This window comes from Dasypus novemcinctus, chromosome 4, assembly GCF_030445035.2.
Source record: "Dasypus novemcinctus isolate mDasNov1 chromosome 4, mDasNov1.1.hap2, whole genome shotgun sequence".
NCBI classification, from domain to species: domain Eukaryota; kingdom Metazoa; phylum Chordata; class Mammalia; order Cingulata; family Dasypodidae; genus Dasypus; species Dasypus novemcinctus.
Window position 1 is genome coordinate 30,592,114 of NC_080676.1, and position 16,228 is coordinate 30,608,341.

Sequence of the window (16,228 nt, forward strand, 5' to 3'; positions counted from 1 at the left end):
GGAAAGGACTGGGAAAACAGGCATCTCGTATATTACTTGTGGGACTGTAAATTGATATAATCTTTTTGGAAGGTAATTTGACAATATTTGTTAAAATTATAAATGTTTTTACTTTGACCCAGTAACAACCTTTCAATAATTCATCTTACAGATAAACTAGCATGTATACAGGAAGATGTGTATAGTAGGTTATTCATCTCAGCAGTATTGTAATAAAAGACTGAAAATAATCTAAGTGTCCATCAACTGGGGACAGGTTAAATAAACTGATACATCCATATAATTTTATACTATACAGTGGGGAAGTGGGGGGGGGGGGTGAGGAAGGGCTGGAGAAGCCCATTTTATATTGATATAGAAAGATCTCCAAAATAGATTTTATTATGGAAAAAACAAGGTGCAGAACTGTGTTACATTTGTGTAAAGGGGTGGGGGGAGTATATACATCAGTTTTGTTTGTACATGCACTAAAAAATCTCTGGAAAAAATACATAAGAGGTTGACAACACTGGCTTACTGATTTGGTGGAGAGGAACTATAACGACAAGGAACAGGAATAGTAGGGAAACTTTTTCACTGTTGACTTTTTTATGCCTTTTGATTTCTGAACCATATGAATGTATGTGTTATTCAAATTTAAAACAACAATAGTTACAAAAAGAATAACAATTTAGAGTAACACTTGGCTAGAAGCATTAAATAGTAAAGTTATAAAACATGGATAGACCCTAATATATCACTTATCAGAAGACTACCTCAATAGAACGTGCTCCTTTGTTTATTTTGAGGCTAAATATGCTAAATCAATAAACAATTCATAATTCAAGGTCTTCTTGTACATGTATAGAAAAAATTTTTCAGTTAAAATATAGTCTTAAAATCTATAGAAAATTCTGTCTAAGGAGAGGACTACTGAAAAATACAAGATGTTTAGAAATGTAAACACATTTTTATTGATAAGTGCTAAAAGTTTAATCAAGGTAGAGCATTTTATTTAAAAGTAATAAATAGCCTGGTCAATTGACATATAAATCAGAAACATCTATTCAATTAATCTGTATATAAAGTTTCCTATTACAGACTTTATCCAGTGCTTAACAGTTTTAGGCAAAATACTCCATGTAGAATGCAAACTTATTTTAAACAGAAAACTAATTTCTAAGTTTCCATCCTTAAAAAATAAAAAAAGGATGAAAATAAATAGGGACTATTTGTATTAGAAATAGCTACTGTCCTTTACCTTATGAGAAAGAAGCTTCCCATCACCTAATGGTTTTCCAGTTGATGCCTCAAAGAGGAAGATTACTTGAGGAAAAAAAAAAAGAGTAGAACATTAATTAATGTATTAATTGTTTAAATTGGTAAATGTGCTAGTAAGGCTCATGTGTCAACTTGGTCAGGTAATGGTCAAGCAAGCGCCGGCCTAATTGCTACTGTGAGGACATTCTGTGAACTTAAAGCATCTGTGACTTGATTGCACCCATGGCTGATTCATTTACCATACATAAATGTATCCTTACATAAATGTGTCCTTAGCTGGACTGAAGGAGATTACCTTCATCAGTGAGAAATTTCTCATCCAATCAGTTGAAGGCCTTAAAAAGAGAAGTGATTTCAGCAATCAGGTAGAGAATTCCCATATCTACCTCAGGCAGCCAGCATCTCCTAAGGACCTTCATCCAAGCTTGCAGGCTGCCCTATGGAATTTGGACTCGTGCATTCCCACAGCTGCATGAGACAATTTTATAAAATCTCATTATATTTACAGGTATAATAGGGACTGTTATATCTCCTTTTCTCAAAGTGGTTCAGATAGGGTCAACTCATCTCCCCTAACTAAATATATTTGACCCAGACTTGGTATGTGAAACCAAATGCTGGCACTTTTGCTGGAAATACTGGGAAAGAAAAGCATTCTTTCTGCTGAGAACCCTGATTAATAAGGTAAATTTCAATGAAATTATTATATTCCTCATGAGAAATCATTTAATCCTCTGGACATTATCTTTCAGTCAGAAGATCAGCTATTGATTCACGGGGCTGTATTTCTTATGACAACAGTGGTACTAAACACTTCTGTCTAAAACACACACATTCCCCAACTAAAACTGTTATTGATGGCTTGGCATCAATGGTACACAGGCTGAACAATGGGAAGTCCAATACTAGATGTGACTTGTTATTTTCATAACTCTGATTTAGACCAATATATCATTAGAAACTATCATATTTCAGCAAAGAAAAATGCGTGGAGTACCTACTATAATGCTAGGCAATGAGTTAAGTGCTCTTCAGCTCCCTGTCAGTATACTACCAATAAGTAAAATCTCCATAAGTCATAAGTCATATATTACAAATTGATGGCCTTACTGTAGTCTTTAACTCAAAGTTCCACAATACCAGAATGCTTGGCTTAACCTCAAAACTCTGTAACCACCGTTGGAGATGTGTTAAAGAACCTCTCTATAAGGTCTCCAAAGGATACAAACACTTGCTTTGGGGGTTCAGCTAGTTCCCAATATAAGAATTCCCCTGAAACTTTAAGGCAAAATTTCTAGAACTGCCTTCTGCATGCTTCAGGAAGCCCCTGAATTTTTAGGATTATCTTAGAAGAAAGGATACATGCAAATGAAAACACAGTCTGTAAAACAATTATTTTTCAATTGGATCACGACTCTTATTAGCTCTAAAAGTATTATTTCTAAAGTATTTTTCTTTGTTTAAGGACTGTTAACAATGATTTCCATTCCTGTTAGTAGGAGGAATTAGCTCCCATACTGAAATGTGATACATATTTCATGATTAAGTATTTTCCATAGATAGTCAAGAGTTGTTTTAACACAAATAAAACATTTTCTTGGAAGCCACCAAATACTGAAATATTCTTTGAGATAATGTAAATATAAAAGAACATTTTTACTATTCATAAATGAAACTTTTGGTAGTTTTAGATTTAAGACCTCAATTCTGCTCTAACTTATCACCAAACTTGATCCTCACCTCATACATTCCCACCTAAGGCAAAAGGTGTCTGGTGCTTATACCACTCCGGCTTACCCCAATCTTTACCTGTGCATTTTCACTTTAACTGGCCAGCTTTCTGGACAGTTAAAGTGAAATAACATTGAATATGTTATTCTATCAATCATCCCCGCAATCTATTATACACTTAACCACTCTTTTTCTTCTGGTTCAGCAGAGCAAACAAAAATATTAGTGTCACTCTCATTAAAAAAAAAAAAAAGTACTGAAGATGGTGTTAGAGTAAGGCATTCCAGGAGTCAGCTTATCCTACAGGGCAGTTAGTAATCACTGAGCGTTATCTAAAGCACCTGTTGGGGGGTGGGGGGGGGGGGAGTAGGCAGGAGACCAGAATAGCATCCTGTAACATCCTTCAAAGAATGGAAGGAGGAGAGTGCCCATCTGCAGTGAAGATTCCTGAGTAGAGCACTCCACACTGTGGAGGTTGGTGCCCATCTTCCACTGGCAGCACAAGTCACCTTGGGAGCTATTCTGTGGCTGAAGTTGGAAGCACTATTTCCCATAAACAGGTGAGGAAGATGACCAGGCAATGACTTCAGCTACTGATTAGTAAATACAATTGGCCAAAGTATAATCCTAAAAACAGCTAAAATTTGAACCTGCCCAAGGTGGAAAGAGGCTGGCAGACTCCATTTTAATTCTGCACCTGGCATGAGGGGAAGTGGGGCTGGTAGAAAATCACAGTGACAGTAGGGACCAGCTTCTTCCCAACCAGATAAGATTGCAGCCTTAGCTTAGGCTTCAGCCCCACCCCCAGCAGGAAGGATGCTGGGGAGACCTGCACCAGCCTCTCCAGGCAACTACAGGTACATTCAGATGGCACAGACTGGATAGTTGGCTCCATTCCTGCCCCAGTAGAATAAAATGGGAACTGTGTTTCCTCAGCCTCACTGGGCAACTGCAGGTGGTACTGGCCTGCATAGACTGGTTGAGTGCCTTTGATTCCATCTCTACTCCCCACCCCCCACAGTATAGGAGGGTCCAGTGTTTCTTCAGCCTCTCTGGGAAACTCCAGGTGCTTTCAGTCCACACAGACTAGATACTTAGACACCTGTAGCTCCATTCATGCCCCTCAATAAGATAGGAGAGGAGTTGTGTTTCCTCAGCCTCTCTGGGCAACTGCAGGTGCTTTTGGCCCACATGAACAGCTTTGTTGAATGGCTGGGGCTCCACCTCCACTGCCCCCCCCAATAGGAGGGGTTTGGTGTTCCCCACCCTCTCTGGGCACTGAAGGTGCTTTTGATCTGCACAAACTTGACTGCTACATGCCTGTTGCTCCAACCCCACCCCTCAAAAAGACAAGAGGGGCGGTGTTTCCCCAGCCTCTCTGGGTGCCTTTGACCTAACAGACTAAACAGTCAGATACCTGTGGCTCCATCCCCTCCCCACAACATATCAGAATCTATGGGATGCAGAGAAGGCAATGCTGAGAGGGAAATTTATAGCCCTCAATGCTTACATTTAAAAAGAAGAAAAACTAAAATCAATGACATAACTACATAGCTGGAGGAACTAGAAAAAGCTCAGTAAACTATTCCCAAAACAAGTAGAAGGAATGAAGTAACAAAGATCAGAGCAGAAATAAATGAAATTGAAAACAAAAAAACTACAGAGAGAATTAACAAAACCAAAAGTTGGCTTTTTGAGAAGACTAACAAAATCAACAAACATAACTAGACTGACAAAGAAAAGAAAGAGAGAAGATGCAATAGAATAAAAAATGAAAACCAGGACATTACTACTGACCTTCAGAAATAAAAGAGATCAAAGGAGGATACTATGAACAACTGTATGCCAAAAAACTAGATGTTGAAGACAAAATGGAAGAATTCCTAGGAATGCATGAACAACTACACTGACCCTAGAAGAAATAGAAGACCTCAACAAACCAAACACAAGTAAAGAGACTGAAACAGCCATCAAACAACTTCTGAAAATGAAAAGCTCAGGACCAGATGGTTTCACAGGTGAGTTCTACCACGCATTCTAAGAAGAAATAATACTCATTTTACTCAAGCTCTTCCAAAAAGTTGAATAAGAAGGAATATCAAACACATTCTACAAAGCCAACATCATACTAATATCAAAACCAAATAAACATTTTACAAAAAAGGGAAATTACAGACTCATTCTTCTAATGAATATGGATGCAAAAATCATCAACAAAATACTTGCTAATCGAATCCAACAATACATTAAAAGAATTATTCATAATGATCAAATGGGTTTTTACCAGGCCTGCAAGGGAGGTGCAACTCAAGAAAATCAATCAGCATAATATACCACATTAAAAAAATCAAAGAAAAATCACATGATCCTTGGGACTTGGGAATTGTCCTGAATGACAATGCAGTAACAGATACAGGTCATTATATATCTTGCCATAACCCACAGAATTGGGTGGGAGAGAGTGTAAACTACAATGAAACCTTTAATCCATGCTTAGTGGCAATGCTCCAAAATGTGTTCATCAATTGCAATGAATGTAACACACTAATGAAGGATGTTGTTAATGTGGGAAAACCTGGGAGATATGGGGAGTTGGGCATTAGGGAATCTTGTATATTTTTTAAGTAACATTTATGTAACCTAAGTATCTTTTAAAAAAAATAGGTGTAATACGGTGGCATTTTTGGGACATTGGAATTGTCCTGAATGAGGTTGCAGTGATGGATACAGCCGTTACACATCTTGTCATTATACAAACAAAAATGTGTGGGAGAGAGTTGAAACTATAATGTAAACTATAATCCACACTTCGTAGCAATGTTCCAATATGTGTTCATCAATTATAACAAACGTACCACACTTATGAAGAATATTGTTAATGTTGGAAAGTGTGGGAGGAGTAGGAAGTGGGGCATATGGGAATCCCTTACATTTTTTATGTAACATTTACGTAGTCTAAGTATCTTTTAAAAAATAAAGAAAAGAATAGCGGGAAACGGACTTTGGCCCAGTGGTTAGGGTGTCCGTCTACCACATGGGAGGTCCGCGGTTCAAGCCCCGGGCCTCCTTGACCCGTGTGGAGCTGGCCCATGTGCAGTGCTGATGCGCGCAAGGAGTGCCGTGCCACACAGGGGTGTCCCCCACGTAGGGGAGCCCCACGCACAAGGAGTGCACCCGTAAGGAGAGCCACCCAGCGTGAAGGAGGAAGCAGCCTGCCCAGGAATGGCGCCGCCCACACTTCCCGTGCCGCTGACGACAACAGAAGCGGACAAAGAAACAAGACGCAGCAAAAAGACAGAAAACAGACAACCGGGGGAGGGGAGGGGAATTAAATAAATAAATAAATAAATCTTAAAAAAAAAAAAAAAAAAAGAATAGTAAAGTTGTTTACAACAACAATAAAAAACCCCACATGGCCCTATCAATTGATGCAGAAAAGGCATTTGAGAAAATACAGCATCCTTTCTTGATAAAAACACTATGAAAGATAGGAATTGAAGGAAACTTTCTCAACATGATAAAGGCCATTGTGATGGTTAGGCTATTGTGTCCACTCAGCCAGGTAACTGTGCCCAGTTGTTTGGTCAAGCAAGCACTGGGCTAACTGTACTTCAAGGGCATTTACGGACTTTAGTCACCATTGACTTTACTGCAGTGGTAAATCACAGATAAACAGTTATAATTACATCAGTCAGGGAGATTGCCATCAGCAGTGAGTGACACTCAACCTGATCAGTTGAATCCCTTAAAAGGGGAAGTGATTCCACTATTGAGAGAAATTTTCCCAGCTCATCTTTGGATAGTCAACATCTCCCAGAACTCATCAAGAATCTTCATTGGACTTTCATTGGAGCTCCTGGTTGCAGCCTGCCTGCGGAACCTGGACTTGTGCATCCCCATGGCTGTGTGAGAGACTCTGATAAATCTCTTACTATCGACAGATATCCCTTGTTGATTCTGTTTCCCTAGAGAACCCTGACTAATACAGCCATATATGAAAAATCCATAGCAAACATTGTACTCAATGTTGAAAGACTGAAAGCTTTCCTGTTGAGATTGGGAACAAGACAAGGATGCATACTGTCACCAATATTGTTCAATATAGGGCTAGAGATTCTAGCTAGAGCAATCAGGCAAGAAAAAGAAATAAAAGGCATCCAAATCAGAAAGGAAAAAGTGAAACTTTGCTATTCGCAGATGATACAATGCTATGCCTAGAAAGTCCCGAAAAATCTACAACAAAGCTGCTAGAGTTAATAAACAATTCCAGCAGGGTGGCAGGATACAATATTAATACACAAAAATCAGTAGTATTTCTATATACTAGTAATGCATAATCTGAGGAAGAAGTCATGAAAAAAAATTCCACTTAAAATAGTGACTAAAAGAATCAAATGTTTAGAAATAAATTTAACCAATGACTTAAAGCACTTGTATTTAGAAAACTGCAATGCATTGCTAAAGGAAATTTTTAAAAATCTAAATAATTGGAAGAACATTCAGTGTTCATGGATTGGAAGACTAAATATTGTTAAGATGCCAATTCTACCAAACCTGATACACAGATTAAATGCAATCCCAATAAAAATTACAGCACCACTTCTTAAAATAAATGGAAAACATAATTATCAAATTTATTTGGAAGTGTAAGGGACCCCAAATAGCCAGAAACATCTTAAAAAGGAAAAGCAAAACTGGAGGACTCTCACTTCTGGACTTTAGATCATATTACCTAGCTACAGTGGTAAAAAGAGCATAGTACTGGCATAAAGATAAATATGTAGACTAATGGAATCTAATTGATGGTTCAGAAACAGACACTCACATATATGGTCAAGTGATTTTTTTTAATTGATTTTGTAAAAATATTACATTAAAAAAAATATGAGGTCCCATTCAACCCCACCACCCCCACCCCACCACTCCCCCCCCAGCAACACTCACTCCCATCATCATGACACATCCATTGCATTTGGTAAGTACAGCTCTGGGCATCTCTGCACCTCATGGTCAATGGTCCACATCATGGCCCATACTCTCCCACATTCCATCCAGTGGGCCCTGGGAGGATTTACAATGTCCGGTGATTGCCCCTGCAGCACCATCCAGGGCAACTCTAAGTTCCAAAGGCGCCTCCACATCTCATCTCTTCCTGCCATTCCACATTCCCATCAGCCACCATGTCCCCTTTTCCCACTCCAATGCCACCTTTTCTCTGTGGACCTCGGATTGGTTGTGTCCGTTGCACCTCTATGTCAAGAGGAGGCTCAGATTCCACATGGATACTGGATGCAATCCTCCTGCTTTCAGTTGTAGGCACTCTAGGCTCCATGGTGTGGTGGTTGTTCTTCTTCAACTCCATCTTAGCTGAGTGAGGTGAGTCCAGTAAATCAGATTGTAGGAGCTGAAGTCTGTTGAGGCTCAGGGCCTGGCTATCATATTGTCAGTCCAGAGATTCAAATCCCCCAAATATATCTTAAACCCCAACTCCAACTACAATTCCAGTAAAGTAGCATGAAAGTCTTATGAAAAGAGATCCCATCTGAGTCCAGTTTCATCACGCAGAAACATCAGCTCCAAGGAAGGGCCATCTGACATGGCAGTGAACCCCATCTGCCATGACCATAGAACCCGTGGGTCTCTTTAGCCCTCAAAGGAACCAAAACCTGGGGTTGTATCTACTTTATCTGTCTCTTAGACTCTGCTCAGTTGTGCATAAGGGCAATCCTTCTATCAGCCTCCAGACTCTTTTTTAGAGACTCGTAGCCATATAAACTCATTTCTCCTTTCCATTTCCCCCTTACATTAGGTCAAATAGCATTTTAAAGTCATGTTATTATATGTAGACAGGGATATTCTGCTGATCCACATTGAACCTTCAATTCAAGGTCATTTTCCAGTTGCATCATCAGTTGGTACTTGATAGTGATCCCTCGGTGCCAGGGAGGCTCATCCCTGGGTGTCATGTCCCACGCTGGGGGGAAGGCATTGCATTTACATGCTGAGTTTGGCTTCGAGACTGGCCACATTTGAGTAACATGAAGGCTGTCAGGAGGAAATTCCCAAGCACAGTGCTGGTCAAGTGATTTTTGACAAGCCTGTCAAACCCACCGGCTGGGGAAGAATAGTCTTTTCAACAAACAGTGCTGGGAGAACTGGATATCCATAGTCCAAAGAAAGAAAGAGGACCCCTATCTCATACCTCATACACAAATTAACTCAAAATGGATCAAAGACCTAAATATAAAAGCTAGAACCATAAAGCTCCTAGAAAAAAATGTAAGGAAACATCTTCAAGACCTGGTGGTGGATTCTTCGCCACCCTCCCCCCCCAAGATATATACATTTTAAATTTTTTTATAATTAAAGTTTTTTTTTCATTTTTTTCTTATTTTTAAAGAAGCTTTAGATTATATAAATGTTAAAACAAAAATATAGAGGAGAGGATTCCCATATACCCATATACCCCACCCCTGCCCTTCCAACACTTTTCCCCATTAACAACATCTTGCGTTAGTGTGGTACATTTGTTAAAATTGATGAACGCATAATGAAGCATTGCTACTAACCATGGTCTATAGTTTACATTATGGTTTACACTTCGCACCACACAATTTATAGGTTTTGACAAAATGTATAATGGCCTTATCTGTCATTGCAATGTCATGCACAACAATTGGTGGTGGATTCTTAAACCTTACACTGAAAGCACAAGCAATGAAAGAAAACATGGATATGTGGGACCTTCTCAAACTTAAACACTTTCATGATTCTGAGAACTTCATCAGGAAGGTAAAAAGGCAGCCCACTCAATGGGAGAAAATGTGGGGAAACCACATAACCAATAAGGGTTTGATTTCCATTCTATTTAAAGAGATCATACAACTCAACAATAAAAGAGCAAGCAATCCAATTTAAAAATGGGCAAAAGATTTAAATAGACATTTCTCCAAAGACAAAACTCAAATGGCCAAAAAGCGAGTGAAAAAAAATTTTCAGTATCACTAGCTATTAGGGAAATGCAAATTAAAAGAACAACGAGATATCATCTCACACTGCATAAAATGACCATTAAAAAAAAACAATAACAGAAAATTATAAGTGCTGGAGAGGATGTGGAGAAAGAGGAACACTCCTTCACTGTTGGTGGAAATGTAAAATGGTGCAGCCTCTGTAGCAGACAGTTTGCTGGTTCTTCAGGAAGCTAATTAGAGAACTGCTGTATGATCCAGAAATTCCTCCACTAGGAATATAACCAAAAGAACTGAAAACTGTGACGCGAGCAAACATTTGAACACCAATATTAATAGCAGCATTATTCACAATTGCCAAAAGATGGAAACAACTCAAGTGTCCACCAACCAATGAATGGATAAACAAAATGTGTTATATACATGCAATGGAATACTATGCTGTGGTAAGAAGAAATGAAATTGGGACATATATGATAACATGAATGAACCCTGAAGACATGTTAAGTAAAATAAGTCAGACACAAAAGGATAAATATTGCATGGGCTCACTAATATGAACCAAATATGAAGAATAAACGCATGGAGTTAAAACCTACAGTATAGATATTAGAAGAGAGGAGGGCTGAGAAGGAGTACTGATGCTTAACGTAGGTGGTGTATTGATGGAGGGCTGTTGTATAGTAATTCCACAAATGTGCATGATGTTTTTGTAAGTTCACAACTTCTCCAATAAAAATATAGTTTTTAAAAAGTCCCTCGCCACTCTCAAATAATCACTATTAATTCCTTACCTCTTTTTTTAAAAAAGATTTATTTATTTACTTTATTTTTCTTCATTTATCTCTCCCCACCCCCGATGGTTCTCTCGTCTGCTCATTGTTTACTAACCTCCAGGAGGCACCGGGAACTGAACCTGGGACCTCTCACATGAGAGGCAAGGGCCCAATGGCCTGAGCCACATCTGCTCCCCATGGGCTGTGGCATCTGCTGGCTTGTGGCATCTCCTCTTTGTGGCAGGGGTGGAGTCTATCTTGTTTGTGGCAGGGGCACTGTCTAGCTCATTGCAGTGGGGTGGCATCTAGCTCAATGCGATGTGTCTGCTCATTTTCTTTTAGGAGGCATCAGAACCCAAACCCAGGATCTTCCATGTGGTAGGCAGGCACCCAAGGGGTTGAGCCACATCTGCTTCCCTCTTTATCTCTTTTTAATTCCAAACTTCCTAAAGCAATAGTCCTTGCAGCTTTTAACCACTCTCCACTCTTCAGCCTATTACAATTTGTTGTTCAATCTCACCACACTAACACAAAGGCTCTTGCTTGGGTCACCAATGACCCATATGCTGTCAAATCAAAGAGCCAATTTTTAATCTCAATACAAGTGTCTACTTTTAGTGCTGACGTCTTAACAGTAATGGATGCTCCTGACCAACCTGTCTTTCTTTAAACTCTTATACAGGCTACATGCTTTTTTTCCTGATTCCCTCTCAGTATTGTGGGCCATCCTACTCATTCTTCTTTGCTAGTTCCTCCTTGTCTGGTGGCCCTTTAATATATTACTGTTCCCAAGGTTTTGTTCTTGGGCCTCTTTACATGTATTTTCCTTGCTTTCATCTACTTTCATGACATCTACCACTAAACAAAATAATGATAACTCAAAGTTCTCTATTTCCAACCTCAACCTTTCTCTGATTTGCTGGAGTAGGTAAAGTTGTGAAAATAACAGGAAAAATTACACTGAAAGAGAATGAATAAATACTGCCTCTGTTCACCTTCTTTACTGTTTTACCAAAGGCTTCTTTCTAGTCTTAGGCATGACAATGGTATTGGTAGCTGTTGCTTCCTCTTTTTAAAAAGATTGCTGGGGAAAAAAAGATTGTTGGGGTGTTTTGGAGGTTCTCTTTAAGTAATTCCCAAATTACTCCAGCTCCAGATTTATTCCAATTGGTGTAATTTTATATACCTGAACATACGCATAGGGCTACAAAAAATGAAAGAGAAGTAGAATGAGTGCTCAGAAAAAAAGGGACCATTTATCCAGGTCGTTAAAATGCTAAAATATATAAACCATATTTAAATTCCAGAGGATCACACTTTTAGTACATTGATTATTAGCTTTTAGTAAACTATAGGGTTAAGTTTGAGATCACTGGCTATATGGAAATCATGTCATGACAATGGCAATACTGTAATATTCTTGCAACAATGCCAAAGATATACTGTGTTGATAATGGGAGGGGAGTATGGAAAAAGTGTGCCAAATGTATGCTATGGACCATAGTAAGTGGTAATAGTCTGATGATGTTACCTCACAATCTGTAACAAATGTTCTACAATATTGTGGTAGGTTGGTGAAGGGTTGTCGTATGGGAATTTTATACATGTGTATGATTGTTCTGCATACTCACAACTTTTGTAATAAAAATATATTAAAATATTATACATCTTTAATAAAAATATATATGCATGCATAAGAATTTCATTTGAAAAAGTAAAACACTTGATTATTGTGTAAAAACAATTCAGAATATTTTTAAAAATAAATTAGATATATACTGTAAAATGGTAATTTTTTGCTTGTAATTTCAGGGTTTTTATAAAATATGTTACAAAACATGTTAAACATTATAAACTAACTTCAGAGTGCCAGTGTAAGTTGTTTTGAGATTGGGGATATTTGTTTTTAAAACCTGAATATTTATAGAAATAATGTAAAAATTAAGAAGAATGAGAATAAGATGATAAAATTACATTGTAAAATGAGTGCAGTGTATTGAAAGACCTCAATTATATTTTAAATAAAAAATATGGGTCAGGGAAGCAGATGTGGCTCAAGCAGTTAGGCACCTGTCTACCACATGGAAGGTAATGGGTTCAGTTCCCAGTGCCTCCGAAAGAAGATGAGCAAGACAGTGAGCTGATGCAACAGGATGGTGTGGTGAGATGACACAAGAAAGAGACACAATGAGGAAACACAAGGAGTGACACAACAATCAGGAGTGGAGGTGGCTCAACCCATTGTGTGCCTTTCTCCCTCATGGGATATCCTGGGTTTGGTTCCCAGTGCCTCCTAAAAAGAAGATGAGCACACAACTTGAACAAAGAGAGTAGACAGCAAGTGCAAAACAATGGGGGCGGGGGGCAGTGAGGAAGAAGAAATAAATAAAATAAAATCTTTAATAAAAAAAAATATGGGTCAGATTATGGGACATAACTTCACAGATTCTTATTTTTAAAGTAAGAAGATTCATTTATCTCTCTGAAGAAATTCATGAATCTCTCTGAGTCATTTGTTAAGGATCAATTGGCAGGTCAATACTTAAGGAAAAAAATTGGTTATCTTTAGAACAGAAAATGAAGAGTCTCAGACTGGCCAACAAAAAAAAGAAAATGAGTTTTTCCATGCCTAGTCAATATGGTTAAATCAACTTCTAAAAATTGGATCTTTATAAAATGAGCCCATTTCCCTCCATTGTATAGCATTATAAAATTAGATGTGCATGTCAAATGGAAAAAACATTCTTCATTAAACAAAGTAGCCACTGTTTTCAAGGAAGTAATAAAAATGAAGGTCTATTGCAGAGCATGACTTTTTCTCTCATTACCTGGTAACTAAGGGATATCCAATTCAATTCCCACGTGTAATCATAGCTGCATTCAGATCCCTAATAAATGTGTCATATTAGTAGAGTTTAATTTATATCATAATATGGTAACCTTGCACTTGATTAATTGATTTTAGGCAAGGCTTCACATAAACAATTCCTTCACTATTAACACAAGCTAGAAATTATATCCCATTTATTTAAATGAGTAATTTATACTCAAAAGCGACCTATGTAGTTTTTATTTTACTGTATGTAGAGTTAAACATTGAGTCTCTGTTCAATCTGTGAGTTGTGTTCTGATTTTGTGAGACATTTTACCTATATTTGAAATGAAAATACGTTCTGGATAAACAATGATTGCCATAGGAATTACTTATTCAGATTTAGAAGAACTGCTCCAACTATTATAATTACTTTTATATTTCCAAGTACATTGAGATAGTTGAAGATTAATAGACCTTTAAAATAGTATTAAAAATGTGAAACAAAAAAAGTGAAAAAGTTTACAGATGTGAATTAACTACAGAAAATTTCAGAATAAGACATATTCAGTTGGAAACATACATATTTTATTAAAGTCTCTATCTAAAATATATGGTGTTAAATAAGAAAAATATAGACAACTCACAGTGATCACTGAGATTTTAAAACAAATTAATAGATGACAAAAATCCAATTTCCAAATTATTATTATTAGCACCTAGATTATTTCCATTCTCTTTTCCTCTTTTTTAACCAACAAAATTGTTTTGTTTAGAAAAGATTTTAAAAATTTCTCATCAGAGAAGGCCTAAGACATGAAGAGATGGAATACATCTATTAGTTGAGTTCTTGCTATCTGAAATTACTGAAAATTTAAAAGTGGAATAGTTTTCTAGCACCTGAATTGGGTCTTCCAAGGGTAGTATTATCATGGTGCAAACTAACAAAGTTAACACTCAGGGCAGATGTTTTTGTAACATATCACAGTAATGCGTAGTATGTTTCACAATATGTATTAACAGAGAGAAAATATTTTTTTCACTAGGCTTTAGGGACACCTTTCTCTTCTGATTTTCCTCTTACTTCATTAGCTCCTCCTCCTCTCAATCCCTCCTTAAATATTGCTGAGCTCAGTCTTTGATCTTCTCTACCTACACTCACTTCCTAGGTGATTTCACTCAGTGTCATGGCTATAAGTACTATCTGTACACCAATGAATCCTAAATTTATATCTCTAGTCCCAACCTCTTTTCTGAACCCTGGACTTTTTATCCTACTGTTTGTCCTCCATCCCTGCCTAGAGTCTAAGAAGCATTTAAAATTACCACAATCAAAATGAAACTATTGATTTACACATTCCCTTTAAACTTTTTCCTATCCCCTCTTCCATTTCTTTCACCCAGGATAAAAACCTAGAATAATATCTTGGCTTTCTCTCTTTCCCTCACGCCCACATCCTTAAATGCGCAGATCCTTGCATGATAGGGCTCCTGCTTATCTCTGTCCTCCTCTCCTATCATTTTCTACCTGGCCCATGTTGACTCTAATTACATCTCCTTCCAGCATGCCATACATTTCCACCTCCGAATCCTTTCACTTGCTTGTCATATAGTCTTTCCCCTGCCCCATCCCCAGAAGTCATTTCCTTACCCTGCCATAGTTTTCTTCACAGCATTTATCATCAGCTGACAATTTAATATATATTTGTTTATGTATTATCAACCTGCCCTTTTCCTAGATTTTCTATCTTATTCACCAGTGTATCCTCAGTTTTAAAATACTGCTTGGTGCATCATAAGTGCCCAATAAATATTTGCTGAATAAAAGAATCTGTGAATACAACAATGCCTTAATGTAATGGTTTCACAGTATTATATAATCCTCTAACCACCAGACACATATTTATTTATACATACTAATGTGATCCAAATTTAATGAAAAATGAGAATTCATAACTTTCTTCTACTTCATTAATTTAAAATATTAATATAAAAATATATAAACAAAATAACAAATACAATGAAGCACAATACTTCTGTTACCAAATGAAGAAAAAGGGAGTATGAGAAAAGGCCAATAAATTTTAAAAAACAACATACATTTTTAGGACCCACAATCTTGAATTCAAATTCTCTACCAACAGTTCCTGAATATCAAACTTTTAGTGTTGTGACAACATCTATTTGTTCTATCAATTGGGTATAGTATGACAATTTTAGTTCTTTAACTCGTGTTTAGAACAAATTAGGAAGTCTGTGATTGTTTCACATAAGTTTAACATATTAATCACTGAGTAAATGAAAGTTAATTTATGATAATTTTATACTGTCAACAATTTTCATGGAAATTTGACATGGAAAATTATTTTAAAATACTTACTTTTTTCATCAGTTTTGTCTTTTATTGCTATGGTATCATTACTCAGAGACACAGTCTGTGCATTCAGAATATCTGTCCTCATTCCAGGAAATTTTGGAGAAGAAATGAAGCGCCCTTCATAAGAATATAAATAGATACCACCACCATCCACAAGAAGAAAATGTCTAAAAATAAAGAATAACAAATTTTCAAAGAGGAATGTACTATATTATCCTTTTTATATTAGAGAATAGTTTATTTTTCCAAAAAAGCTAAATTTTACAATGAAAATAGTAGTTACATAGTAAAGAAGAAAAAT

At 37.1% G+C, this 16,228-nt stretch overlaps 1 protein-coding gene across 3 annotated transcripts in view; it reads right to left on the reverse strand.

Annotated features, from left to right (window-relative positions):
- Positions 1-16,228, reverse strand: part of IFT80 (intraflagellar transport 80) — a 163,454-nt gene that overhangs the window by 49,340 nt on the left and 97,886 nt on the right. For all 3 annotated transcript variants that reach the window (XM_071214590.1, XM_071214589.1, XM_071214591.1), the window contains 2 exons: positions 15,931-16,094; positions 1,241-1,305 (listed from right to left, as the gene is read on the reverse strand). In XM_071214590.1, coding sequence (XP_071070691.1) covers positions 1,241-1,305; positions 15,931-16,094 — 229 coding nt within the window. The remainder of the gene's footprint in view (positions 1-1,240; positions 1,306-15,930; positions 16,095-16,228) is intronic.